General features: G+C 40.7%; 1 protein-coding gene across 1 annotated transcript; it reads left to right on the forward strand.

The window, feature by feature from the left end:
• Positions 1-470: 470 nt before the first annotated feature.
• On the forward strand, positions 471-27,112 carry LOC135476295 (fibrinogen-like protein 1). Its single transcript, XM_064756281.1, has 5 exons — positions 471-589; positions 2,447-2,995; positions 22,403-22,522; positions 23,506-23,643; positions 25,205-27,112. Exons 2-5 carry the CDS (start codon positions 2,488-2,490, stop codon positions 25,633-25,635), a joined length of 1,197 nt encoding a protein of 398 aa, XP_064612351.1. The 5' UTR covers positions 471-589; positions 2,447-2,487; the 3' UTR covers positions 25,636-27,112.

Here is a 27,112-nt window from a genome sequence, read left to right on the forward strand (position 1 = left end):
GCGGGGATGTCGAAGTTTACCTTGATATCCTTACCGCTCGTGCTAATTGATGTAAACCCGTCCGTGTTTCGGACTGTACTATTGGTCCTCCCCATTTCCGGTATGTGTGTCGTCTGCTGCCATAGGCCACGAGGCGTGCCAAATCATCGTCTCCCGGGGTCTCATCAAACGACAGATAAATATCGCCCCAAATTATTCCTCGACTCAGCCACTTGCCTCACACAATAGCTATTGTATCTAAGGAAAACACATTATTTGCAGACAAACATGTTCCTTCTTTGATTTTCAACTTTGTTTTATCAACTAACGGCATGGGAGCACAATAGTGTTTGTATATGTAGGCCAAACGATTGTAGCCTAGTTGTTGAAAGTCTGGCGTCCTTAAAGGACATGTACAGTTATAGTTCACATCCTTGAGATCGTCTGTTCATTTTGCTCAACACCACCCGGATCTCTAGACTGGATTGTCATACTTGGGCCGTAGGCTGATAGTACGCAGAACCGATCCTAATCACACACGGATATATAACAGAATACATTTATCATCCACAGGCTGAGCGAGCGAAGAATAGTGGGACTACTTTTCAAGGTAAGCCTGAAATACATAGTTTTCTGTCCAGGATTCGGTGAGTTCTTATGAATCAAATTCAATAGGGTGGTCGTTTTCTTTTATAACTTGTAAGAGTTAGATCCACGAGGGTTGAGCGTTTAGCTTCTTCAACAAAAAGCTTATATGATTAATGCACAGCTTGCATGTATAAGCTTGAAGTTAAGATGTTTGTATGACCCTCATAATATGAGTTATTATAAAAGTAGTTGAAGTGCATTGCCTTGAAAAGAAGATGGTGAACAGCTTTTGCTCATTCGCCTAAAAGCCTAGACTGCTATTACCCTATTTTCGTATTATATATACTTTCTTAGTTTTTGGGGAATTGGCGTGGCGATAATTGACTTGGAACGTGCATCTTTGTTGACGGCTGGTACGTGAAATTCTGTTTCGACACATAGATTCAATAGACCTGAGAAGAAGCTTAATTATTTCTTATAGTTAAGAAACTAGTTTAGAGTCTTATAGTTATGGTTAAGACTAACCCATAACGCTAAATGTTATATCTCCACCAGTTCCAAAAATCTTAATTAAGAGAACACATCAGTAATATAATACATCTCTGTCAGGCCCGATGTCCTCGTGCATATCCATGACCATCTCGTAGAGTGGGTTGTGGCCCAGTGATTAAAAGAGTTTCACGCACAGGGTGCGAGTTCAATCCCGATCTTGGACAAGGGGCTTGTAGATTCCCTCGCTCTGACTGTTCGAAGGTCATTCGTAACAATAAGCGGTCGACGTCGCTCTGTTGACAGTTTGCGCAGTCTAACGTTCGTGGAACACCACATGTTTTCCACCAATACGCTGTGCATATCTGTACGTCAGATGAGGGGATTCTGGATGTTGAAACCTGGTACTACCATTTCCCTTACTCGTACAACTGACTGCCATCGCAGAAGCGAAAAATTCTTGAGTTAAATAAATACTTAATCATGTCAGTGTTTAATATGAGAGTTTGTTGAACTGTGACTGGACTTTCCAAGCAAACTGATGAATGGAATAAGTACAACTACATTTTCCCACATGCCTAAGCAGATTTTAAGCATCTGTTGGTGTTCGTCTCTGAAACAAATTATTTTCTATGATAAATCATGCGTAAGAAATAAGGGAAGAATACTGATATAGATTACACAGGAAACTGTCATAGTTTCTTAAAGTACGTAAGGTGTGATCTTTCTAATCATTATCATAGAATATTGCAAACGCTTGGAGCTTAGTATTTACAACAGTGAACACAATAAACATAAAGCTAGCGAAGTGAACCTGCAGTGCTGTCAAATAGTTAGGTGTTTCGTGTATATTCTTTAGTCTTTAACACATCCCTAGGTGTCTGGCTTAGGTTGACGCGCTCGTGGGGGGTCGTAGTCACGGACTCAGACCTGACTGTTAATCGGATTATGAGCTGCTTGTGTGAATGAACTGTTGGGACCCGCATACAAATCGGAGTTAATTTACCAGTCGATATGAGACAGGCCTGTGTATCATAACCCCCAAGTTGACATTCTTACAGAGGGAGGGGGGTCTTTTTCTGCCTGTCACAGCCGAGAGTTGATCAGAAACTTAAGGATACCCGCTGAACTTGCACACGCTAACGGCACAAGAGACTGATCTGTCAGAAAGCTAGTATAAATTATCTTCCGTTTTACTGAAGTCATTCATGTAGCGTATTCACTTAGGTGGCGAACAGTGCACGTTGAAACTGCGGTTCTACTTCGCACTGATTCAGGCGGATTTCTATTCTACCAGTACCATCTGGTCTGCAACAAAGACTGGTTCACGAAGCTTAGAAGAAGTACAGGTGTTGAGTTAAAGTGTACACGTGATTTGTGTTTCTTTTAGGTAGCCAGGCTTTCTGTGGGATTATCTGTTCAGCGTTCAAGATGAAGTTCCTGGAGTTTGGACTAGTAGTACTTCTCTGCGTTCTAGTGACCAGCGAGGCCGTCGACAAGCTAAAAAGGCGGGAAAGAAGACGGTTGCGTGGAAGACGATGCAACTGTGAGAGTGTGATGCAAAAGGTGAATCAAATGATGGACAAAAAACTGCAAGTGTTTGAACAGAGACTTGGAAAACTTCCCGCAGACAATGACAATGCTGTTCAGTTGTCGTCGACGAAATTAAAAGCGATGGCCCATAAACTGGATATGCTGGGCAAAGAACTTCAAGGAACGAAAGCCTTGATGCAAAAACAGAGTGTGACACTGCAACACACGCGACAGTTCCTCTACAACAAGCGGGACGATTTCGTCTCTCTGTCGGAGAAGTATGCGGTACTGTCGAACACGGTGCAGAACCTCAGTGCGGTTGTGGGGCATCTAGAACAGCTGCTTAGGGCGGATACCACGGAGCCTGTAATCCTTACTCCTGTTGAACCCGAGACATACCCAAAGGGTAAGTAAATTACGTAATGTTTGTTGATCTGTTTTGCTTACAGGCATGCAGCCTAATTAGCCACTGTAACTTCTCGTATGTACAAAACAATGTAGCTACATGACTATCTCGAGTAATCAAGCATCATTAGCATGCAAAAGTGGCCGACGCTTTTGTATAGGAGGTTTATCTGGATTTCATTTAACTGTAGGTTTCACACAGCAGCGCCAGAGCTATGAAGGTATAAGATGCGGCTTTTGTCAGACGATTTATTTATTTCTCATTTTAGAACGGCAAACAATTTAGTAAAAATCTGTACCTAAAAACAATCATGATACTTTTGAGGAAATAAATATATTTATATTTTTCGTATAAGACGTCAATGGATAGAAGCGGCTCGATATACGTTCCATGTTCCAATTAAAAGCAAAAATGATGATTAAGAATGCCTTTAAACTTGTTACATATAATATGAACACTTTAAGTGTTAGGTCAAATGCCAACCATCTTAAGTCAATTCCAGTCAAGCCATCGTTAACAATAATCGTAAATACCTATTGTCTCTGGTATCCCACCTTGTATTTCGTGCCTTTTACGTTCACCCAAATCGTAAAGGATGCAGCAGAAATATGCATACGCCTATGGGTTACCAGTCATGTCTGTCTAGCAGAGATTCATTCGACATGTTGTGGCTCCTGACGTTTATCTCTTCCAAATGTCTTCTCGTCTTTAACGAGAAAGCAGAAAAAACCGCATACGGGAGTGCTTGGCCGGATTTCTTTCTCATGGAATCCACACCTACTGGCTTAGTGCGGAGAAAAACAAACCAGGTTTGAACAGTGGTTGTAGTTTTAAAAAATACCTTTACTCGTAAAACATAGTATAGTTGAACCGCCTGTTTCCTTTTTATAATGAGGTAAGAGCTCAAAAATATTTCATACCATGTGTCCATTTATTGACGTGTTTTGTTTTATGCTTTATTGCCCTGGTGTATTGTAGATACACGATAAGAGTCATGTTAGGCAGTTTTCTTTCCCAACCATTATTAATTAATAGCTACGTTAGACAACTTTCTTTGCCCACCATCGTTACTAGCTACTTTACAAATAGAATGTGTTCATATTTATAGAAAGGTTACTGAGGTGGACGTTTACGATCCAATTTGATCTTGAATTATGACGTTTGACCGTGCTAGTTTCCTGGCCGCGGTATGGATGAGATACTACCAAGATAGCGTTGAACCCCGTCCATTTCACTATACGTCTTTCCTGTACCTCATCGGCTACGTGTGACGATTTGGCAACAATCACACTGTTGTCCTTATCTTGCTATATCATATAATATATTATTGTTTAAGAAAATATTATCCTAAGACTCCAGAAGAAATTGTCAGTTGAGCTTAAGAAAACTGTGTACATCTTCTTGGTATCTAATCAAATGTCCTCATAGTCTCCGATCAATGTCGGATCCTGCCGACTAAAATCGCAGATTTGCCTTGCTGTCGATGCACCGGGTACATTTGTGTTAATTGCGACGCTGTGTTTTGTATTATTCAAGAATAAGATGATATGAAGTAAAGCTTGAAAGAAACTTGTTATCGTCTTTCTCAAATTCTTCAGACGATGTTGAACAACATTGAAAACAGCGAAAGCCTCTTTTCAACGTCGACAGCACGGGTGTAAATTCTCAAGCTTTCTTTAACCCGATGACTCAATTCTACGATGTCGTTGACATCCATTGTGCCTATATAAGTTCCAGCTGAAGAGGTCCAGAGTTCGAACCTTGCTGGATTTATACTCTATATACTCCACCTCACAGAAGCACGTACGAAGCCCATTTCGGGGCCAGAAAACGTGGTATGAATTATCGCTTCTACTTTTGTTTCCTGGAGCACAAGGATCTCGATGGCGACGAACATCGGCAATCTCCTGCCAGTCGCCTCGCCTCTATGCCCCCGGGTTATTCCACCTCCCTCCCACTCATCAGTCTCACCCCTGACCATATCCCCTTAACTCCGGCACACACCAACCGTTCGACGCGATTCCGTTAATCTTTCTACCTAGATTTGTTTATAAATAGACCGGGTGATATGTTGCTCCTGTCACCGCTTGACATGTTATGCGTTAAGACCTAACCTGGTTTAGATAATAATCTAAGTTATTGGTGTGTATAGTAGGGTTTAGTCTGAGATAGCCGCATCTGTCAACCTTGTAACCGCAACAACCCCAGTACCTTGGCTCCCTGGGCCGTGTGTGCCCCGACCTGCTTGCCCCAGCGGTAATGTACTAAAACCTACCCCAGAAAAACTAACCCACGGTAATCCACACTGGAGGCAAGGTGGTTTCCTGAATGTATGAACCAGTGCTTCCAAAAGTTAGGTGACTGTGGTCTGCCTCGTGTCAGCTATTGATAGAAGCAGTCGTAGTTTAGTATTTGGAGCTAAGATTGAACAGCTGGTTGTTCCGCCGTACACATTTGTTTCTAAAACAAAAATATTTGTGGGTATTGCTCCGACCATGTTCTATTTTTCTTTCAACGGAATGGATTTGTAGACGTTAATATATTATTATATTCAGCTCACTTGGTAAAGCAATATGTGCCCAGACTGCTTCATCCATTTGTAGTAAATAGGTTTTGTATTTACATGTACTTTACTTCTTTAGAAGTTCGCTACGACATGGCTGCAGTGCCGCGTAGGTCGCGTCATGCCATCATAACAATGCAGCTATTCATTTACAAACATATTGACCAAAATATGCAAGCAACGTCTTCTGAGCTTACCCAAAATATTAGAGGTATATCGGCTACATGATATAGATGTTATATCTAGCAATAAATGTTAAGGAATAAAATTTTCGCTCGCATCCTTAGTTGATCTACACTATACAAAGTGAAGCCGGCCTGTTGGCATTTCGCCCAATTTGGCCATAATAAACGTGCATTTGTGTATAAATAAATCATAATTGTGTTACTTCATTCCCATATTTATCTGTTTGACTATGACCTCTAATAACATAATTGACGTGCAGATAAGTAGCGTAAACCGTGCTATCATCACCCAGGTCGTTTATCCCACGCACATCTTCCCACCCCCGCCTGAGCCCTGGACACCACGTTCAGTAGTGGAGACCATAGCGGCCGGGCGGATGGAGGAGAACTGTGGTCACGTGGTCAGGTCGGGCACCGCCGTGTTATCGCGGTAAGTGGAGGGGTCAAAGGTGGCTGGTGCGGTAAACAGTCCAGTGACACGACTTCTGACATTTCCATCCCAGAGTTTACACACAGTCATATTGTCTACATGTATTTAAGATACCTATCGCGGAGCAGCCCGTCCCTCTTTTCATCATCGCCCTCTGGTTGGTACCAGTCGCCCTCTGCCTTTGCCCAGACAAAACCCCGCCCTGATTAATGCTGATAACAAACTAGTATTCGGTCGGGAGGGGGGTGGGGATGGGGGAGGGGGGGGGGGGGGGGGGTTGCTTGACGATGTGTATATGCATCGTCTTAAATCCAATCGCTATGATGCATCTAGGAACAGTTTCAATCAAAACGAAACTGAGATACATAATTACCGACAATAAATACTTGGTGTCTGGTTAAATTACCGGCATAACATAGCATTTGAAAACTATTGACTGATTCACTTTACATAACTTCTTACTTTCGTTCATCGGTGGCGTGTCTTAAATATTGTTTAAGAAACTCATTATAATTTATGGTTGGCATTTCTGATCGGTAACTTTACCATGCCATATCAACAGACTTTTGCTTGTATTATTACTGTATAAGCTGAGTTCTTCACAAGTAATTGAAAGCATTTTCTGGCCTCACTAGCTTTTGACAACGTTGCGGTTAATTCAAACAATATATTCATAACATTGTTGGACCAATGCATTAGCGACTGTTATGGAGCTAACACCCGCAGAAAATGGCTTAACGTCCATTTTTTATGTGACTGATGAAATACAAGACTGCTTTTTACAGAACAGGATGTAAATTTCGTACCGTTTCTGTGACATGGGTTATACAAGCATGTGGCGCTTTCTGTTATGCCGTCTAATGAAACCGACCGTTGCTTGCAATGGAGCGGAGCTATTGCCTGTTGATAAATGGGACCATGGTCGTCATTTTACCTAAATTGGGGCGATCTTGTGTTTTACGTATTTGCACCGATGACGAGCTGAGGGTCTGTCGGTTCGAGTAATATGTAGGAAAAGGAAATACGAGGGGTTTCTTGGAACCTGCCATTGTAGAAGTGATTTCTGACTGAAAGGGGCGCTATTAAAGCCTTAAAATCCCGGCACTCTTCTTCAAGCGGGCAAGTAGCCAGAAGCTTTTGCACATCGCTTTCCTGTTCCTTGTTATTTTAGACGATTTTATTAAGCCCACATGCTAGTCAGGAAAAACACGTTTAGAAATCAGTTTCTGAGTTATGGGATAAACACTAGGGGATTCTCCATTTGACACCGTCAAAGTCCGCCGATTTTGGCTCCCTTCGCCAACAGCTACTTGTAGTTTTCTTGTTTCAATTATCTACCCAAGCCTTTTGTTTATGCGTCATACGCCGTCTAAAATATCATCTCCTGAATACATGCATTGCCTAGCAGATGGGGAAAAAGTGGCGTATCGTAAAGATGGCAGCGCGCGTCAATAAACACCTTGCTGTCAGTGGTATTGCATTTCTGCCGAGGCTGCCCGCTGATTGCCTGAAATCGCCGGGGCGATTGGCCCGGTCAGGTATTTCTTCCTCAACTATTACCCGGCTAGCAAACGCTGTACCTTTGTTTACGGAAATCTATTGTTGTTTGGGCCACGTGTGTTAACCAGCTAGCTTCGCCAGTTGCCGACCACATGGCTGACATTGTTAACGTAGCCAGATCCACCCGAGAGACCGAGGCAGACGTCTCATGAGTCTCGCTTTGATCCCCGACCCTCGGAATTTCGTGCCCTATCCGTGGCCATGCTGGGCAAAGACGACTATCTCCATGTCCAAACTTAACAGCTTAAAACGTCAATTGAAACACATTGACTGTATTGTAGTGCGCGACATAGCCTCTTTGTCCTGCGTGTTTGTTTCGATCGTCGTCAGGACCTCCATGATCGTGACTTCTGCTTCACCTTACCCTCTCTTGCTCACAGCGTATCGCTGGTTATGTTTGTATTCGACTCTCCGTCAATAAAGTCGTTGGATAATGCCTGCGCATGTGTGTATACCTCGTTGCCCTCTTTTATCGCCCATTGTACGATCGTATCATTGTAAGCGTTGTGTAAGTACCGTTGTAGGGCATACCCATTCATGTCATTTTGGGGCTGTGCCCCCCTGGAGCCCCTTTCTACCCTCTATATTGTATTCATCCCTTTGAAGAGACCATCAACAAACGTTTGATCTTATCTTATATATATTGGGTAACAACCGTGCATTGAGATACATTCGCTTATTTGATAGTTTTCTTAGGTGACTATTTCCTCCGAGATATTGTTGGATTACCGCACGTTAGATTTGAAGCCACAGAAATTTTTAATCTTTTAGTTCAGCGCCATTCTGTGCCTATTCTATATATGTATCATTCTTCCAAACAGCATTATTAAACTCTTCTTTTTCGAAATATATATTTCAAACCCTTTTCTAAAATATTGTTTTCTTTTACTGTTTCCAGAGTTTTGTTTGAAAACCATCATTATTAACCACAGGATAAAAAAAAAGATCCACGAGTATTTTACTACATGTAATAGTAATTAAAGTTTGTCCCGATGAGATAACACGATCCATCTGCTGCATATTAAAACAAAATATAAGTATAAGTGATGGTATTTTTTTGGTGCTTTAAGTTGGTATTATGTAATATCCATATCTGATCTAATTAATTAAGTTAATTAGTTTTGAAACATCCTTCAGATGAATCTAGAAGCTGCTGTTATATTTGCTCATGTATGAATCCTAATTCGTTCAGAACACTAAATAACACATTAAGGTCTGTCTAACATAAAAAATCATAGCATAGAGATGGACACCTGAGCAGTGATCAGTTGACATCTGTTGAAATCCTTCACTCGTCAATTTATCTCATTTACGGTTTTATTCTAAAGGATCATGTATATACTGAAAAAGTAGCAACGAACGCGCCACCTATTATCGCGTTTTCAGCAGAATTAGGTAAACGTTACAGCCTTGGTCTCTCCACCAGCAATTCAAGTCAAATACAAATGATTTCATTCGTCCAATCCTTGTCACTGGATGTGTCCCTGACCTCCGTCATAGTTACGTTAAGTTGACATCCTATATTGAGAAAACAATTGCCATTGTGAAAACAGGCAGAAGAACTCTGCTTCACAAACTCCCATCAGCCTACAGCGCTTCTATGCCTATCAAAAGTACAAGTGTTAAGTGATACCATCTTATCTAAGGTGGATAACTCAGCAAAGCAGTGATATATATGCATAACAATTGTTACCACATTCAAATAATCAGTCATTTGTCTTTAGCGGTTTCCTCTGTTCATAACGATCGCTAAATGTGCATGTCTGTCTTTCGAGAATGGTCTAGCCTTTGTGACTAAGAGCATAAACTGGCGTTATAACATGTAGAAATAACCCCAGCAGTTGCTGTACTTCTACAACTGACTCCACCTTGAGCGATTGCCAGACCTACCAAATAAACACAAATAAAACCTGGCAATTCTATTAAGCAAAGAATCCCCAGGTTCGACATAAAATAACAGACTGTGTTTTCCCTGACCACGATCCCGATAATACTTCTTGACCTGCCCTTCTGGTTAACTTGAAATAGGGCACCTCGCTAATGACTTACCAACGATGTTTGTGTTACCAGTTCCACTGATACCTTCCGGTTCGAGCTGCAATAGCTGTTCACTTGGCCTACTGCGATGAAAACACCAGCTTTAACTTGAGTTTGCTAGACTGTTTCGGGGAGGAATGTTAGCCATATCTTAAATATGTAGTTCCACATCTCCTGGACTTGTTAGTCTTTATTTCTTGCACCAGAAATCGAAACGACCAAAAAGTAAAAAGTTGGTCTCCTCTGCAATTCTCGTGATGAATAAGATTTTAAGTAACAACCTTGATACGTGTAACAACATATGGAACACCAAACAAAAACACACGACAAGCTCATTGATGCGTTTATACTATTTGGTTATGGCAATGCCCGATCATTGGATTAGAAGGAAACGCTCAGCCACCGTTTGGTTTTCGACGTGCTGTGCTTGTACATGATCTATATCATGGTGTCCGTGTAATGTGTGACTCTGCCCAACCTTCATCAACGATCAGAACGTGATTATTTTCTAAAATCATATCAGACAAAAATGTTACCTGCATTTCTGCTCCCACCACCAAATGATGCCACTGAAGAAAACTGACTTCTTTTGGATTTTTTCGTGCTTGAAGGTGCACTGTGAGTTTCTCTATTTTTAAACATATTTGTAATAACGTACGCTTGGCGGATGGCAGATGACATTTCAGCCTAAATTATGGCTGCAAGCTTTATATCTTTTCGCAATAAAACATATCAACAGCACTGATCCAATGTCATTTAATACCCAGGAATTTCCAGTGATGTTTGGTTGCGTATGGTAAACAGTTTATGACCGTGACACCTGTGTGATATAGCGGACCCCCGGAAAAGCACCCACTGAGTATGAACCTGCGGCGTATTAACTTATCTAGTATAAAGTTTAGTGCAATTATCACCGTCAGCAGATTATGACTTTTTGCACGGCTGCCTCATGTTGTTTCGGCCTAATGTTGGGAGCTACCTACATCGAAAACATCGCGAACAAATAGGTAGAATTATGCCCCAGTTTCAAGCTGAAGGTTTTACTTTTCTCTTACATCACATTGACCTTTAGTACGTTAAGCAGCTGCAACGTCATCTTTGAAAAAGAACTCGCAAGAAAACAGGATTCACGAATTCATGATTCAATGTCTTTATGGTTTTATCAAGACATACGAACAGATATGACATAGACCTGCACGTATATATATATATATATATATATATATATATACGTGCAGGTCTATGTCATATATATATATATATATATATATATATATATATATATATATATATATATATATATATATATATATATATATATATATATATACACACTTGGCCCAGCGAACACCAAATAACGTATATCCATCCCTAGAAGGAAACAAGCCACAGATGGCCTCGCCACAATATGTGGTGCACGTGCAGAAAAAGAAACTTGAAGGCAGAATAATAACTTGTTACTAACACTGTACAACTTTGTACTTACGTCTTTGTACAACGCGAGCAAAACGATAAGCAAACGACTGTATGTTAAATGTGACGACAACACAGCATTTTGAGTAATTCTAGATCACTGACATCTAATAAATTGCATTTTTTCACCTAATTATGTTTAAGCCACGGTGCTGGGGCGCGTAAATTGCTACTATTTATGCATTTAAACGAACGATTAGAATAAAACCCTGATTGAGGTAAAAATGACAATAGGTCTTATTTCACCGGTTACGTTGGACCATTTGCCATTTACACGAACAGTTAGAATAAAACCTCAACTGAGGTAAAATGACAAGAGGCTGTAATTCACCGGTTAAGCTGGACCATTTGGCAGCTATCACATTGTCGTCACTGCTCTGGTTTCACTCTTTATGCTGTACGTCTATCACATTGTCGTCGCTGCTCTGGTTTCACTTTCTATACTGTACGTCTATCACATTGTCGTCGCTGCTCTGGTTTCACTTTCTATGCTGTACGTCTATCACATTGTCGTCGCTGCTCTGGTTTCACTTTCTATGCTGTTCATCTTTAATCATAGTTCACGCACAATTTTTCGGCGACTACTGGTGCATGGTGACTGAAATGAAGACTTGGATACATGTCCTCTGGATTATTTCTCCCGAGGTCGTATTTCTCCCGCTAGATGCTTGGTAACCATTCTGAATACGGCAATTATTTAAATAAAGAATTAATTCAAAAATATTAACGTAGAATGAGGCGGTTAACAATCGCTCAGTATTTAGGCGGAAGTGAAATTTGAATTGATATGCACCAGGGAAGTAGTAGCAACCTACGTAGCGCTGTTTTTCGTGCGAGTCTTCCGAGGATGATTGCCCCTCTGACAATATGTGCAAGATTGTCTTTGGAACAGCTAATACTACATGGCCACTGCATTTGAATCAATTAAGTAAGACGTCCTTGAATGCATTCATATTGGACGATCACATCCTTGGCTTTTCAAGTCTTGACTTGTTACTCAAAGCAAACCAGTAGTAGAAAAATGTTTTCAACTGTTATATAAATATATTTAATCGAATTCTGAAATGAGAGCGTATTGTTTTACTAGTTGGAGCAAACCCACTGAAACTTTCAAATGGATTGACTGGTGACGCGAGGAACTACAGTTCTTTTCCAATAGATCATTTCAGAGTATCTGGCAATATCTGTTTCTTGCCAAAGTATACTCACTGTAGCTCAGCTCTTCTGTCAGAAGCGAGCGACGTACCTTTTGACGGCGTAAGAGCGTTGAAATATCTACTGTTTAATTGCCTCTTTGATGGCAGTAAAGCTGTGGTACCGAACAAACATAACCGCGGGTGTCTCGTTGGAAAAGCTGTTAAACTTACAGTTGCTGAACTAAAAACACTCTGCAGTAAAAGCCGTAAATGCTTAGCCACTTCTTTTCAGGAAGAGAAAAACGAACGATACGCCTCAGTTGTTCAGGTGGGGTGTCGACCGAAAGCCCCTGCGTACAACCATTAACTTAGGCACAGTGTGATAAATCAATTAAAATGCCCAGGTAATGCTCTAGCGCGTTCATCATAAATCCCTCAAAAGGTGCTCGAAAAAAGAGGGGTTATAATAGCTTCTTGTGGATGGAACTTTAACAGCAACACGAGTAAGAATACAAAAAACTGTTCAGTCTTTTTTACCACCCAGGTTGATGTCATCCACATAAAGGCGCGAGGGATAGATCTTTTATTCCCATTGACGACTTTGTTTTGTGGTGAAATCTGGGTGTCAAATACTTCACAGCTTATGTTAGTAGGTAGCGACTGGCGTGTACACAGCCACAATCTCTTTGGGGTTAAACCTTATCTGTAGCTGATATAATGGATACCTCCGAATATAGTTCTAACGATCAGTCACATCAGATTTATGCATGGATAGAAAGTGGGACAATTTTATGCTCTTCATTTCTTACACCGTTTTACGTACCATAACTTAAGTTTAGGACCTAAAGCGAATGTGTCTGTTGAAATTTTTACAACTAAGTGCGCAAATAGAAATCTAGATTTATTGGCTGATGGCAGAACCACTGTCAAATGGCAGCTGTGACTGATTTCTGGCCAGATATCACGCAGTACCATTCCTCGAAGATGGTGTCTTGAATTTCCTCGAAACGTTTTACACCAACACAGTCTCTGTCATCGTACGAGTTGCTCAGTTCTGATCTGTCACATTTTATGCATCCTAAAACTATAGACCTCACTTCTCCAGCCTAAAGTATATGCAATCAATAATTCTTTTAAAACAACTACAATTAATATAAGTGTCATGTCCGACATTCGAATACCAGTCGCAGTCCGTAAAGGGCGTTCCAAGTCGATAATTGCAAGATCCATTTCCAAACCAACGTTTAACGCTAGCTCCCAAAGACAAAGATGTGTAAGAAATTATACAAAAAGGAAATAAAGCGGGTAACACACAAGGGAGAAGCAGTCATCAGTTTTCAATGATGCCCGTCATCTATGATGTTACACATAACATGCTGGTCTGTATAAAAGCTGTCTACAAGATAGACGGTTACACTCGGCAACCAGCTTCATCTATGTTGTAAAATACCATGAACGCCTTAGATATGTACATGAGGATTACAGCGCCGTCTATGTGGTTGATCACAATGCAGATCACCAGAGATTCTGAACCCTCTGTCCATACCTACCAACGAGTGTTATACTCATTGTAAAATTTGAGAAACTGAGAATGAAGGCGTTTGATGGAGTATCCTTGACAACTAGTTTTTGAACTAACAACTTGTGACGCAGATTAAAGTCGTCACAATTTACGCAAGATCTGACAAATGCTACAAGGCGAGATATGTATACGCCATATGCAGGACCCTTTGGTATATCGCTATCCAAATAAGGATAGTTTACAATATCAAAATTGAAATTATCCCTTTTGTCGTAAAGGCGGCGTGAAAGGGGGCCTTGTTCGTCTTTGTACAGATATAGATCCAAATAAGATGTACCATCAGGACTATCTGTTGTCTCCTGTAAAATCCAATGAAGGCGGATAGATTTCCTTCACCGCTTCAGCAACATGGGGCTTTTTTAACGCCAGTAGATCATCAATATGCTACTTTGTAGATGAAAAGGATTCAGCTTTAAAGATATTACTTTTAAGTAATTTCTGCACATAGCCGTATTCGTATGAAAACAGGTATAGGTCTGCCAAAAGATGCGCACACCCATTGTGGTTGTTCTTTGGCCTCACGCTGTAGTTAATAGAAATTAAAGATGTGGCCATATATTCTCCAGTTCAGCTTTACCCATCACTACATGCGGCGGTCTTTAGGCCCTACAGATGGTCAGTCTGATCTATTTTTCGTATTTAGTTCAAGGTAAACAATATCTGCGTTTGTTATTAGTCAGAGCCTGGTTTTGTTAACTCTCTTGGTTTCCTGTGCTATTTCCAGTAACAGACCGGCTCTTCAAACGCTGGTCGGTAGGGCTTGATACCCGTGTTTGTTTGACTGTATGCAGATGTGTCGCGGCGGTTGTGAGCCTGTATTCTGACCGTGACGTAGCCTGACGTTTGCACTTAAAGCGCGGGGTCAACCATTATACTCCGGGGTCCGCAAACGTCTCCCGGTAGATGGCACTGTGCCAAAGTGATAAACCACTGTTACACATATGCCCGGGGAGAGACAAGTCGACTAATCTTAGGAAACAAACGGCCTGTCTTAACGGAATTATTGACAAAAAATTCAGTTGTTTGTTGTGGGTACAAATGCAATAAATACTCCCGCACAACGAACTATCTTGCGCCATTGATTCATGAACGGTAAATGGTTACATTGTTAGTGGACTGCTCGTTTAATCGAATCATTCATTATGCATAATTGTAAGACACACCGATATGCACGTGTATCGTTGACAGCGTGTCTTGCAGAGGAAGACGTTTAAGACCATATCTAGCGCCTGTAAGTCACTGACATCATCACCTTGTAGCATTGTAGGCCTACGGTGATTGCCGTGTTTTTAGGCTTTCTGTCCAGTTTCGTTACCGCACTGCCTGCTGTTTGTCAAATATCGCGAGAAAACATAACCGTTTACACCACTTAAAGTTTCGAAAGGCGAATGTCTGGAGAGATTAGCTCGTATAAATTATATACCCTATTACCGGCAAGGGGACATCTTTTGTTCCTAGCGTTTGTTTCATCCCGCAATACCGTAGCCGTTTCTGTTTATTAATCAATCAACTAATTACTCTTCTTCTCATTAATTCATTTAACTGATCTTTACAAATATTTTCACAGTTAAACCTCTCAGCTTTCTCTCCATTAGTAAATAGCATGTAGTGTTATTGCACCTGTGTTATGTATGGTCTCTATTTTGGTAAATGAAAAAGCCATGACACAAGTTAGCTATCAGGTATGATATATATCATTAATGGCATTTTTGTGTAACAGAAGCTAAGAAAAAACATGCCTGGTAATTTGTCCCTAGGTTCCTTAACAGCAGAGGCCTGTTCTTATTCGATAGAAACGCGCAGTATCTCATGTAGCGAATGTAATAGAAACACATCAACATGCCAGCAGTTTTACCAGGAACTTTTTCAGAGCGTATTTCTCTCCGGAGGGAATTGGAATTACAAGGAAGAAGAAGAAGAATGTCTGATTGCATTAGAAGCTTGCTCACTGACTGATTCAACAAGCAGTTGACAGCTGGTTACGTAGATAACCCATGCCCGGTAGATTCTGGTACCTGATTTAACTTGTCGGTTCAGATGAGTGCTAATTTGTGTGATGGATACTGATATTATCCACTGTGTTCACTAACTAAGGTACCCTATTTTCTGACTTCATGCACAGTATTGTACTAGCATTATCTATACTCGTACATTCCAATGAAAACGGCACAACAGATACACACTGGCTTTTAAAAGAATGCATCTTGCCTGATTTGTTGTTTCGTACGTATTGTTTGTAACATGCTGTGCTTTATGTATTGTGCTACCTTAGCATATAAGCGTTTTACACGCATTAACGCACATCGCTTATGTTTTGGTCTAAATTTAGTTGAGACGAAACCAACAAATGACTGACGTACCAAGTTGCCCAAATGTTCAAACCTGAAAAAGTGTTCTTGATTTAAACACATACTTATCGCGCCCTAATTCTGCTCAAGCAGGTAAATCGCTTGGCAAAAAAAGAAGTCGTTCATCACATTGCCATATTCCCTTCACGAGAGGTTATGCTGGATTTGGTGATATAACTACGTGAACTTAGTTAATACTGTTATTATGTCATTGACACAATTCGCTGATGACCTACTTTTAGTCTTAGTATTGTTACTAAGCAAAAAATCGCAACCATATATCTGTTGCCAACATTGTATCTACAAGTGGTTGGCGCCGATGGCGTGTAGACATCAATTGTTCTACTTCTGTCCTACTTGGTAGCTGGCCAACCTTTGCCAGACACAATGCATTCAACACGTAACATGTGTGCCGAGCAGAACAGGTTTATGCCCACCTCTAATTATGTACTGTATATCTCGGGTTATGGAGAAACAGGAACAAGGAAATGCTGACCGGTTAACCGTTATTTTATATATCTTTAAAGTTTAGTTTTTTTTCAGAAGTAAAATTTGCCATGCTACTGGGCCTGTCTGTGTGGTATGAGTAAACGACTTTGAGGTGTCCTTGTTGTTGTAACATTTTCGTGGAAATAAATGAAAGCATGTTGATATGTAATACTGTGTAAACCTCAACACAGCGATGCGATTTGAACACTGTACGAATTGACTGGGATCAGGCGTAACATATTTTTCTGTGCTGATTATGACTTGTACGAAAAAGTCAATTGCTTATATGATTTGAAGAGACTTTAACGATGAATTAGGATATTCCACTGAATGCATTGAGGTCGCTTTTTTACCACAACCGAAGGCATACATACATCTAATGGAAATGTTGGATACGGTTTAGCAGGACTTTCCACGATGTAAACTATGCCTTGATGCTAATACATGTATACTGTAGCTCTGCTATATATGTTAGCGATGTTTTTTTTGTTTTTTTTTTGGAAATTATATGCAAAGCCTAGCTGTTGGGTTATCTACGGTTCGTTATCAACCTGGCTGGTTGGTAGAAAAGATAAAGTGTCAGCCTAAACAGCTGGATAACGGTAAATATTGCCCTCCGGCACCTCTCTCGTCCTCCTCAACCCCTGGCGTAACCCTGTGTTATGGTACCTTCCACGAAGGGCAGACAGTATTACTTCCGACTGGGGATAGTGAAAGGTACCCTCAAACAAACTAGGATACACACTCGAAATCGCAGCTACCAGAGCGACCAGTTGCCAGAGCAGTCTCTCGTGACATTACCACCCGGTCCTGACCTTTGGGTCTGATCATTGCGTATCGTCGGTAAACCACTTCTCAGCACATGTCGTGTGGCGCTTCTCAAGCTCTTAGTTAACATTCCTCGCCAATGCCCAGGGGCCGTTGTTAAGTGGGCGCGATAAATCTGTTCTTTATGAACGCCCGGTTTATACCGTTATGTGAGATACGGTCTCAAATCTGCACAGAAGTGAACCAAATCTGACCTAACCCAGGATCGAGCCATCGTCCTGACCTCGAGTGATATATTGTCTTGTTTGGCATAAATATTTAACTTTTATCTTTTCGTCGCTATAGTAAGCTAAGTATCCAAATCACATTTCAAGCCGCCAACTATTAAATTTACATCCAAAGTCTAATTCCCAAAGACCAGTTCCATTAATAAAACTGGGGTTACATCCTCTTAACATTACGAGCAATTTTGTCAAACACTTAGCCACAGTTCTACGGGTCAGCAAAATACAACTGACGGTGATATCAGCATCCTGAATATAAATAAATAGCATGTCACACTGATACAAGCACCATGTAAATCGTAACAGGAGCATATTTATGTTTGATGGACTCATCCTGAAGATGCTAGCTTAGCACCTGCCTCATCTCACAAGTCTTTGTCACAAGTCGATGTAGATGGAAACTAAGATGTATATCTTAGAGCGAAGTGGTTTTCAAAAAAAGCATATAAACCAGTATAATAACACCATTGGTGTTCCATACAGACACCTTAAAGGACGAAGAAGCTGTAGTTCCTCAGCCTCTTCCACGAACTCAGTAGTCATCTTAAACACTGACCAGAGTGGAGCGGATCCGAATTTTAGCAAGTAGCTCATCCTGGCGAACCACTTACATATACTCCGAGTTTCCTCTCTTGTAGAAGATGCGTTAAGTTGTGTGTATTATTTTTAGCAATCTGATGAGGCAGGGAGGAAAGGTAGTGGCATATTTGCAAAGTGGATTCTTAAGTTGAAGTTTCATCACCTCGGGAAATGATGAGAAGTTCTGAGACTGCTAATGGGAAACTAATGGTGGTTGAGCTGACATGAATGACAAATGATTCAAGTAGCTCTGTGATCAGAGTTTTATTTGACTCTTTCTCAGAATAACAACTCAAAAGCATTCAAATGCGTTGTCTTGGAAACGGATTTGTCAGTAATTACACCGTGGAGTTTTACTCTATACAAGAACACCAGTTTGTATAACAAGTCATGCAACCGTTTTGAAACTTACCGCTGTGTTTGAACAATTCTGACAAAAGTATTAGACGGGTTCACATTCAGAACAAGCGTCTGGGTTCCTTATTGTGTCACTGGCTGTAGGAATATAGTTCGGTTTAATGTCCACGTGACTGATTGCAGCCTTGTTACGAGTGTTGCTGTGGAGTTTTGCTTATACTTTGATTAAACATTCTCCACGCTAGACGTTAACTCATATAACTTTTACACGGCCATGTGTTTCTTCATGGCGTTAGATAGCAGTATTTCATTGCCCAGAGATCAGAGGCTTATTTGCCTTCTTTTTACCGACATTAATTCCTCGCGTATTGGCTGGGTAACCTGTGGCACTTTACATAAAAGCCATCTGGAGTTTCTTTAAAGGGAGTCGCTGTTTATAACATTCGGCTGCGTCATGTACATGTGACGAAATCCGTTTATACATTGATCTCTTGTAAACTTTTAAAGATATTTGATACCCATCTTTAAAATCAATCGTCATTCACCATACAGCAAACAGTCTTTTAGTCCTTTGTTGAGCGAAAATAAAAACAGCTCCGTGGTTGAAAACTTTAAATGTATCGCGCTGACCGTCTATTAATCCACTGTAATATTTCATTCTTCGGGTAAAAATGGGCAATCGTTGGCTAAGTTTTATAACAAGCTGGTACACTCTAAACCCATAGGCCATTGAGAAACGAGGTCTCACTTTCTAATTTAGTTTCCAGCAGATTTACATTTTCTGTAGGGGGTTATGGGGGAGCACTGTATATCCGTTCTGTGTCTGCTTTCTTCCATCCATCCTCACCACCATCGCAGAGGCTTACATGCAATATTTTTAAGTAGTACTTAAAACCCCAATGATCTAATGGAAAAAATGACTGCTTGTGCAAAATTTTGCGTTTAGATAACAGGTGCAGGACGTCTCGCACCGATGTAATCGCGTGTTGCTGCTGTAGGGGTCTGTATTATCGGCCTCTTAGAAGGTCGATGTCAAGGTCAGGGGTTAATTATGATTTGACCCCTGTAAGTCGACTCACAATTACCCGGATAAGCTAAACTCCTGCAGCTGTCAGTGCGACGTGAAAACTTATCTCACTTTACCACTTTTATGTTGCTGTCAGGATATTTATCCCGCACTTAGGGTAATTTTCTCGCTAACATGTTAAAAGAAAGCTCGGGGTAATAACCTTACTCGGTTTACCGCGGATCCATGTCGCAGTTAAGGCGTTCTATACACATTGCACCAAACTATCGGGTTGCCTTTATGCTGATCCACCTTGCACTCTTCACTAGCCCATTCCGGACTTTTATCGCACCGAGTCCGGCTTCCACTCCCTCAACCGGTTATGATTCACAAACGTTTATTGCCGGTAATTTTACCGTGCTCTCGGGCGCCCGATTGGCCCTTGGCTCTTACGTCGCCGTATCACTTGCCCCCAAACGCACGCCACTTTGCTGTAAATGTCATAACAACCAGATGTGCTGTAATGAATTGCGGTTTGGACAACCGCCAACGTCGGTGGGACTAAAGAGCCAAATGAGATTTCTACACTTTGACGAAACATCTCAAAGTTCTCTAATGACTATCTGTATCACCTTAAATCTTCGTATACGTCTTGCACCATGTAGATGGTTTGAGGGAATAGGATGCGAATATTTAGAAAATACTTCGTAGATGTTGTTAGAACGCATCCATGTTAGTATCGAACGATAATTAGCCATGTCTGTTGTGTTTTGTTTTGGTTTGTTTTGAATTTTGTCTATGGCGTGGTTTCCTTCGTCCTCGGCTGTGTTGCCTGGTTTTACGTCATAACATTTCACAGGACGTTTGCCTCTTGTGTTTCTGTTGTCGTAATTATATATATACACAGGAAGCTCTCTGTACTATCTTGTCAACACCTCCCACGCTGGCTTTCTCTGAGCTATGTTCTGTTTTGTGTATCTTGTCCAACCGAAGGAAGACCAGCAAAACACTGCAAACTCAAATCAACAGTACGGAGAATAAAATAGAGACATGTCACAACCTTGTTTCCATATTTGTTAAAAATTACTACCCCGGATAGGTACTTTGTGCGGATAAATGGTGAAATTCACTTCTATGTCAGATACATCCATGTCATAGCTTACTAACTTTGTAAGCTGGTAATCTTAGACATGCTGTGTCTTTAGGAACACACAGTAGCAAACGATTGAGAGGGTGATCAAGTTGCAGGCAGTCCGAAACAAATAGTCAGGCAAATAATCAGACGACTTTGACCCAAAGAGAATGAATAGGCTCAAACAAGTCAAATGGAAATTTAAAAAAGACTAATATAACTAGATGTTTATAAAGAACTTCTGAATGAAGCTCATTTTCACGTGAGAATCAACTCGGGTTCAAACCGAATCGATCATTGATGACTTACTACGACAACACTACGACTCTCTCAACGACAGCTCATTCGAAGCTGTGGCTTCCATTCTATGTCGAAAGATAAATTTTCTGATACCAGTGAGAAGTTACGTAATCTGTGTTAGCCAAGGAACGAGCAAAACACCTTTGCAAACGGGTAAAAAAAAATGCCATCAAACCTTAACATTGCGGTACCTGATTTTATGTATTATGTATTTTATTTTATGCAACTGGTTGCAGGTTGTGGACTATCGATCCTCGCATTTCAAACGAAAAACAAACTACATCCGCAATACCTGAAGTTATCGCCCACAAATGAACCATAAATAACCTCCATACTTAAAACCTGTTCTTTTGCCATGTGTATCAGATGTATGGGCGGCTCTTGTAGCAGAGGTACTAAGACGAATGATACAGGCCTCTGCCCGAGAAGAGTAGTATTATACACTTCACCAACTTGTCATGAAACGTCACCAAAACGTCATGACAATGGCAGAAAGGACCCGAGTCCTATAGACTAGGTTGTCCGTTACACTTATATGTAGATTCGTTAACCTGTCTTGATACCTACTTAGAGAGATTGTAGCCTGGTATACATCGAAGCTACAGCTCTTATCTCCTGCCATAAACAAGAATTTAATGAATTTATGGACGTACAACATGGAATTTGAAATCAGAGCAGCGACGAGAGTGTGATAGTTGACAAATGTTCACTCGTAACCAGTGAAATACAGCCACTTGTCAGTTTACATCAGTCAGGGTTTTATTCTAACTGTTCATGTAAATGCCTAAATAGTAGCAAATTACACGCCCTAAACATGCTGGCTTAAGCAGTATTACTTTAACAAAATGCGCTGATGTTAATTGCAATTTATTACACGTCACTCAAAATGCTGTTTTTTCATCACATTTAACATACAACAACAGCAAAACTATATAAAGGGCCCAGACCACGGAGATGCCTAATCCACGGGCAGAATCTGGGTTTATGCAGGAAAACAATACGATGATGAATGTATGAATGAGTACATTTACGTGGTTGGTTGATTAAGTCATTAATCATGAGCTTTGACCACGTCATCCTTTTCAACGACAGCACAAAATACAACAGTTCACTGACACCAACCACGTCACATCAAACTCTCTCTGAAACTCACTTTTGTGCTTTTTTCTTCATTGCAGATTGTGACGAGGTATATCGGAGCGGAGGGATGAGATTTATTGGAGATTATTACATCATGATTCAACCCGAGGGCTCACCGGAACCTTTCAAGGCGTTCTGCAAAGTCTTCAACAATTCTGGTAACCTTGTCTTTTCCCAGGACGTTTCTCCATTATATTATCACTCATGTGCCAGGATAGAACTGAAATCTTTGGGTAACCTTTGATAAAGAAGTTCGAACATGCATTGACACAGCGTGGACTAATCGATGACAGAAGTGGTAGAATTCATTTCGCTCCAATCCAGTCCAAATCTAAATCTGAATTTTAAAAAACGTAAATTCATTGGGATTTTATGCCAGAGAATCTGTTAGGCACACTCCTTACAGCGCATGCGCCGCTCTCTAGGTGAAGAAAGAGAGCGTGCAGAGAGGCTGTAAGTAAGATGTCTGTAGCTTTAATGGCCTGGCGGGTTTGGACCCGTTTCCATCGTTACGCCTCTTTGCTAGCGTTTGAAATTTCTCAAAACATATATGAATTCTGTTTGCAATCTGCTAAACTCTCCTGCCTCGTAGATTCGATTTAATCTTGACTTAAAAATATCTGAGCAGATCAAAGTGTCTGTTAAATATATAGGTCAGTGGGCTGTCCAGCACACCTGTTCTATTTTACTTCTGAATCGGCAGATGAGACAAAGATATTCCCATCATTATCTGAGTCTCTTTCCGCCAGGCTTGGTGGTAATCTAAATATCTTCTATAGATCTCCACCAAGTCCCCTGTGTGAAAAGACTAGAGGTTATGAAGGTTGAAGATAATTTCCTGTAACAGGCAGTGTTCAACCAAGACCCGTCTTCTAAATGAGGAAATAAATATTTTCACCTCAGTTTCAATTAATACGCTTGAGGAGGAGTCCGCATCCACATTTATTACTAGGCTTATTTGTATGTACCTTTGACGAACGTTTCGTTTACCTTGACAAAAAAGAAATCTAGTTCACTTTATGTATCCAAATATAAAGTATTAGCACTAAGAGAATTGGACTGTGGCGCTATACCTTGTAAATCATGTGATTTTAACATTTTCCAAGTATCACGCTCTTATATCTTGTATCCGTATTTCCAGGTTGGACCGTTATCCAGAGACGCCAGGACGGCTCCGTCGACTTCTACCGGAAGTGGGACGACTACAAAAAGGGTTTCGGGAATCTGGAGAGCGAATTCTGGCTGGGAAATGACAACATCCATTATCTCACTAACCAAGGTATGGCATCCTCAATGTACTCACATAAAAGGCAATCTTGAAAATTTTACATGGACAAATTTATAGACACGTTTCCTACCCGGCAAAATCCTATATTGCTTCCAGTCGTTGGAAAGTTCATCAGCTATAAGTGAAATAGTCCTGAATACCGTGTACCACAATCCATCAATTTAAGAGCGTAATTAAACTTTGTAGGATGTGTCATATTTGCAAATTGGGGTCAGTATATGTCCCCTGTAACTTTATCTAGTGTTGAGAAAAAAAATAGTCCTGAATACCGTGTACCACAATCCATCAATTTAAGAGCGTAATTAAACTTTGTAGGATGTGTCATATTTGCAAACTGGTATCAGTGTATGTCCCCTGTAACTTTATCTTCTGTGGAGAAAAATTACTCTTTTTCTCTCATAAATAAGGTTTTTGATGAAAAATAGCGCTCTGATTTTGTCTTAAATATTATTTTTGAGAAATTAGTTACGGCAGAAAAAAAGTAAATGCGTTTCAAGCCTCTGGACATATCAATTTATCATTAAGGAAACCTTACATCATTTAGAATTCTGCTGTTCAAAAACCATTTGCGTTTTACATCATTGGTGCCGTTCACTGAATCTTGGAAGCTATTTTGTATTCATAATACATTTATTTTATAACGGTGCTGTAGACATCTTCTAAGTAGTATGTCCAAGACGGAAACACGTCTTTTGGGATGTCCATCTGCAGCGAGTGCAGGGCGTCCTCTTGTTATTTACTTAGGCCTACTTAAAAGCCCTAGATATTATCTGCTTGTCCTAATAATGTGCTTAATTTATCTCTTATGATGAAAATCACCAGCGTAATGAATAAGCATTAATATGCCGACAACACCCAGTCTCTCTGCACAAGGAAAAAGCAATGCACGCAAAAGGCGAACTTGGATTTACGTATCTCTACAGGAAACAATTATTACCACGTCAGATAAACCCAAGTACTTGTTTATCGTGTACCCGATCGTGCTGCGAATGGGTTGGCGGAAACACGCAGGCAGGAAACCTAGAAAAATGATGCTACCATCTGCTAATAGTGGAAAAGTTAGAAGTCAAAAGTGTCATTTAATAACTCGACATTAGTTTCAATTTGTATGATAACTACTGTAACAGGTTGTGTGGGGGTGGTGATATATAGGATGTTGTCGCTATGTTACGCACACGACGGTCAATGGGTACTTGTCTAAATCAGTCGCATTTCCTGTATTGCGACAAAGTCTATATTTTAAAGTGTGGTTTTTTCAGCTTGTGTTGATGCCCTAAATATTCATACACTTGTACCTAAAACATGTGCTGTTAATAATTGCAAATAAGAAAGTAGTTCTCTCCACATGTGCGTACCTAATTCAATATACATGTATTGCGTTTGTTTATTTGGGACTATTTTACGCTACAAATAGGGAACATTTCAATTGTACGGGGACAGTCATGTAAATAGATGGAGGGAGCCGGCAAAGTTTTATTGACACCGCTGCTTAGTTTTTGCCAGAAATAGATATACTCCAGTCCTCTTCTAATAAAAATACTCCACTTTGCAGGTGACACAAAACTTCTTATTCAACTAGAGGACATGAGTGGCAAACGTTACCATGCCTCTTACGACGAATTCAAGGTGGACAACGAAAAGAACCTCTACACCCTTAATGTAAAGGGTTACCATGGTAACGCGGGTGATTCACTGACGTCACAATGGAAAAAACACGACGGGAAGCCGTTCAGCACGTACGACCGGGACAACGACGGACGTAACTATGACAACTGCGCGGAGCACTATCATGGCGCTTGGTGGTTCAATACTTGCTTTGATTCCCACCTGAATGGACGTTATTACACCAAAGGATCGCATTCGAACTACTTCGTGAGGAACGGCATCCTCTGGAACGGCATTCATGAATATTCATCGCTGAAACACGTGACCATGATGGTTACCAACGTGCAAAGCAGACCGGGGCACAGGAATGACGTGTAGTGTGACGAAATTCGTGACGTGTGTGATACCCATTATGGTTTGATGAATCTCGGTCTACCGGATGCCCTCACGGGGGAGAAAGAGGGCGTATTTTTCATGAGAGCATACCGTTGTGGATTCGTGGTATTTTCTCTCCCTCCCAGCTTGAAACAGCTCTCTCCCGGGCAGTTAAAACCAGGGCAGAAATATTTAGACGAAGTATTTTAGGAGACTAAACACTTACAATGGACTCTGTAGAATTTCAGAGGTGAAGTCCCAACCAGTGACCCCGCCTAACTAAGCCCATTTTTCTTGGTGTTGACCGTGAACTTTCATCCCGATGAGATTTGGTCCGAGAAAGATGTGGAAGATGAAAGATGTGAAAGATACGAGATGAGGAAGATGAAAGATGTGATAACACGAAGCTGTCTTCGTGGGTTACCCAGAAAGTGCAAACCTGGACTGACAACTAATTTATGCAGACACAAAACTGGGGAGCCGAGGCTGTGCCCTTTGTTATTTTATTCATCGTCATCTGTTTTTCTATAGCAAATGACATACAGTGCCAAAAGAACGAAACGAAACATTTTTGTGAAATGGTGCTGACTTTGTAAATTATTTCTTTAATGTTGTGTCATGTAGAAGTGTCTAGGAAGTGTACATGTATCTACACGTAAATGTTAACTCTTGTTTGGGCAAAAGATCAGCAAATTGATCTGGAATTTCAGTTCAGCTGTCGGACTAAACTTTGTGTGTCTGTGGAAGAATATATTTATTTATTCTAATTAGTTCCAAAGAAGCAACTGAGAAGCGCATTTTAGCTTCCCGTGGCTTTTTACAGACGATCCTACCCTTTGTCATGTGATAATAACGTGGCTAGTTATTTCAAGTGTTCTATTTTGAGGTGAACTTTTCTCCTTTGTATGTAATAGTCTTTGCAAGATTGTTTAGTTCTCGGCGGGGTAATTTACAAAAACACTCTGATGAGATTGCGCTGTATTTAATTGTTTGTTCGTGTAACCTTAAAAAATAGCACGCTTTTGTGAGCCCAGTTACGATGTTCTAGCCATGTGTTCCTTGCTACGTTCAATTAATATCACATCAATGCACGCCAGACTCTTGTACTGGCGCCAAATCTTACATTCTTTGCCAAAATTTTCAATAAGATAAGATTTTGTAAGTTTTTCCTTCACAATGACGAGGCCGTCTCTGTAATATTCCAGAAAAGTGCCTCGTTGATTATAGTGCCTTGCATCTTACCTCAAATAAAGTGCCTGTAAATAGTGAGGGGACATTTTTTGCTCCAGTCCTGATTGGTGGATCCGGAGAACGCTGGGTGGAGAGAAAAAATTGTCTGGTCGTTTTCAGAACAAACACTTCTCTGGTTGGTTATTTTTTTTTTCTGATGACGTATTGTTATTCGTGCGAATTTTGTATGTTTTGCGCATGTGTACATTGATATGGAGGTATTTTTGAAGAAATAAATAGTAAACAATGA

The sequence above is a fragment of the Liolophura sinensis genome, chromosome 10 (genome assembly GCF_032854445.1).
Source record: "Liolophura sinensis isolate JHLJ2023 chromosome 10, CUHK_Ljap_v2, whole genome shotgun sequence".
NCBI classification, from domain to species: Eukaryota; Metazoa; Mollusca; class Polyplacophora; order Chitonida; family Chitonidae; genus Liolophura; species Liolophura sinensis.

What these genes read in the sequence shown, in the direction of transcription:
- LOC135476295 (XM_064756281.1), top strand. Translation starts at nt 2,488, where the DNA reads ATGAAGTTCCTGGAGTTTGGACTAGTAGTACTTCTCTGCGTTCTAGTG. An exon ending in CAAAGTCTTCAACAATTCTG is followed by an intron (nt 22,523 to 23,505) that starts GTAACCTTGTCT and finishes CCGTATTTCCAG; the next exon opens with GTTGGACCGTTATCCAGAGA. An exon ending in CCATTATCTCACTAACCAAG is followed by an intron (nt 23,644 to 25,204) that starts GTATGGCATCCT and finishes TCCACTTTGCAG; the next exon opens with GTGACACAAAACTTCTTATT.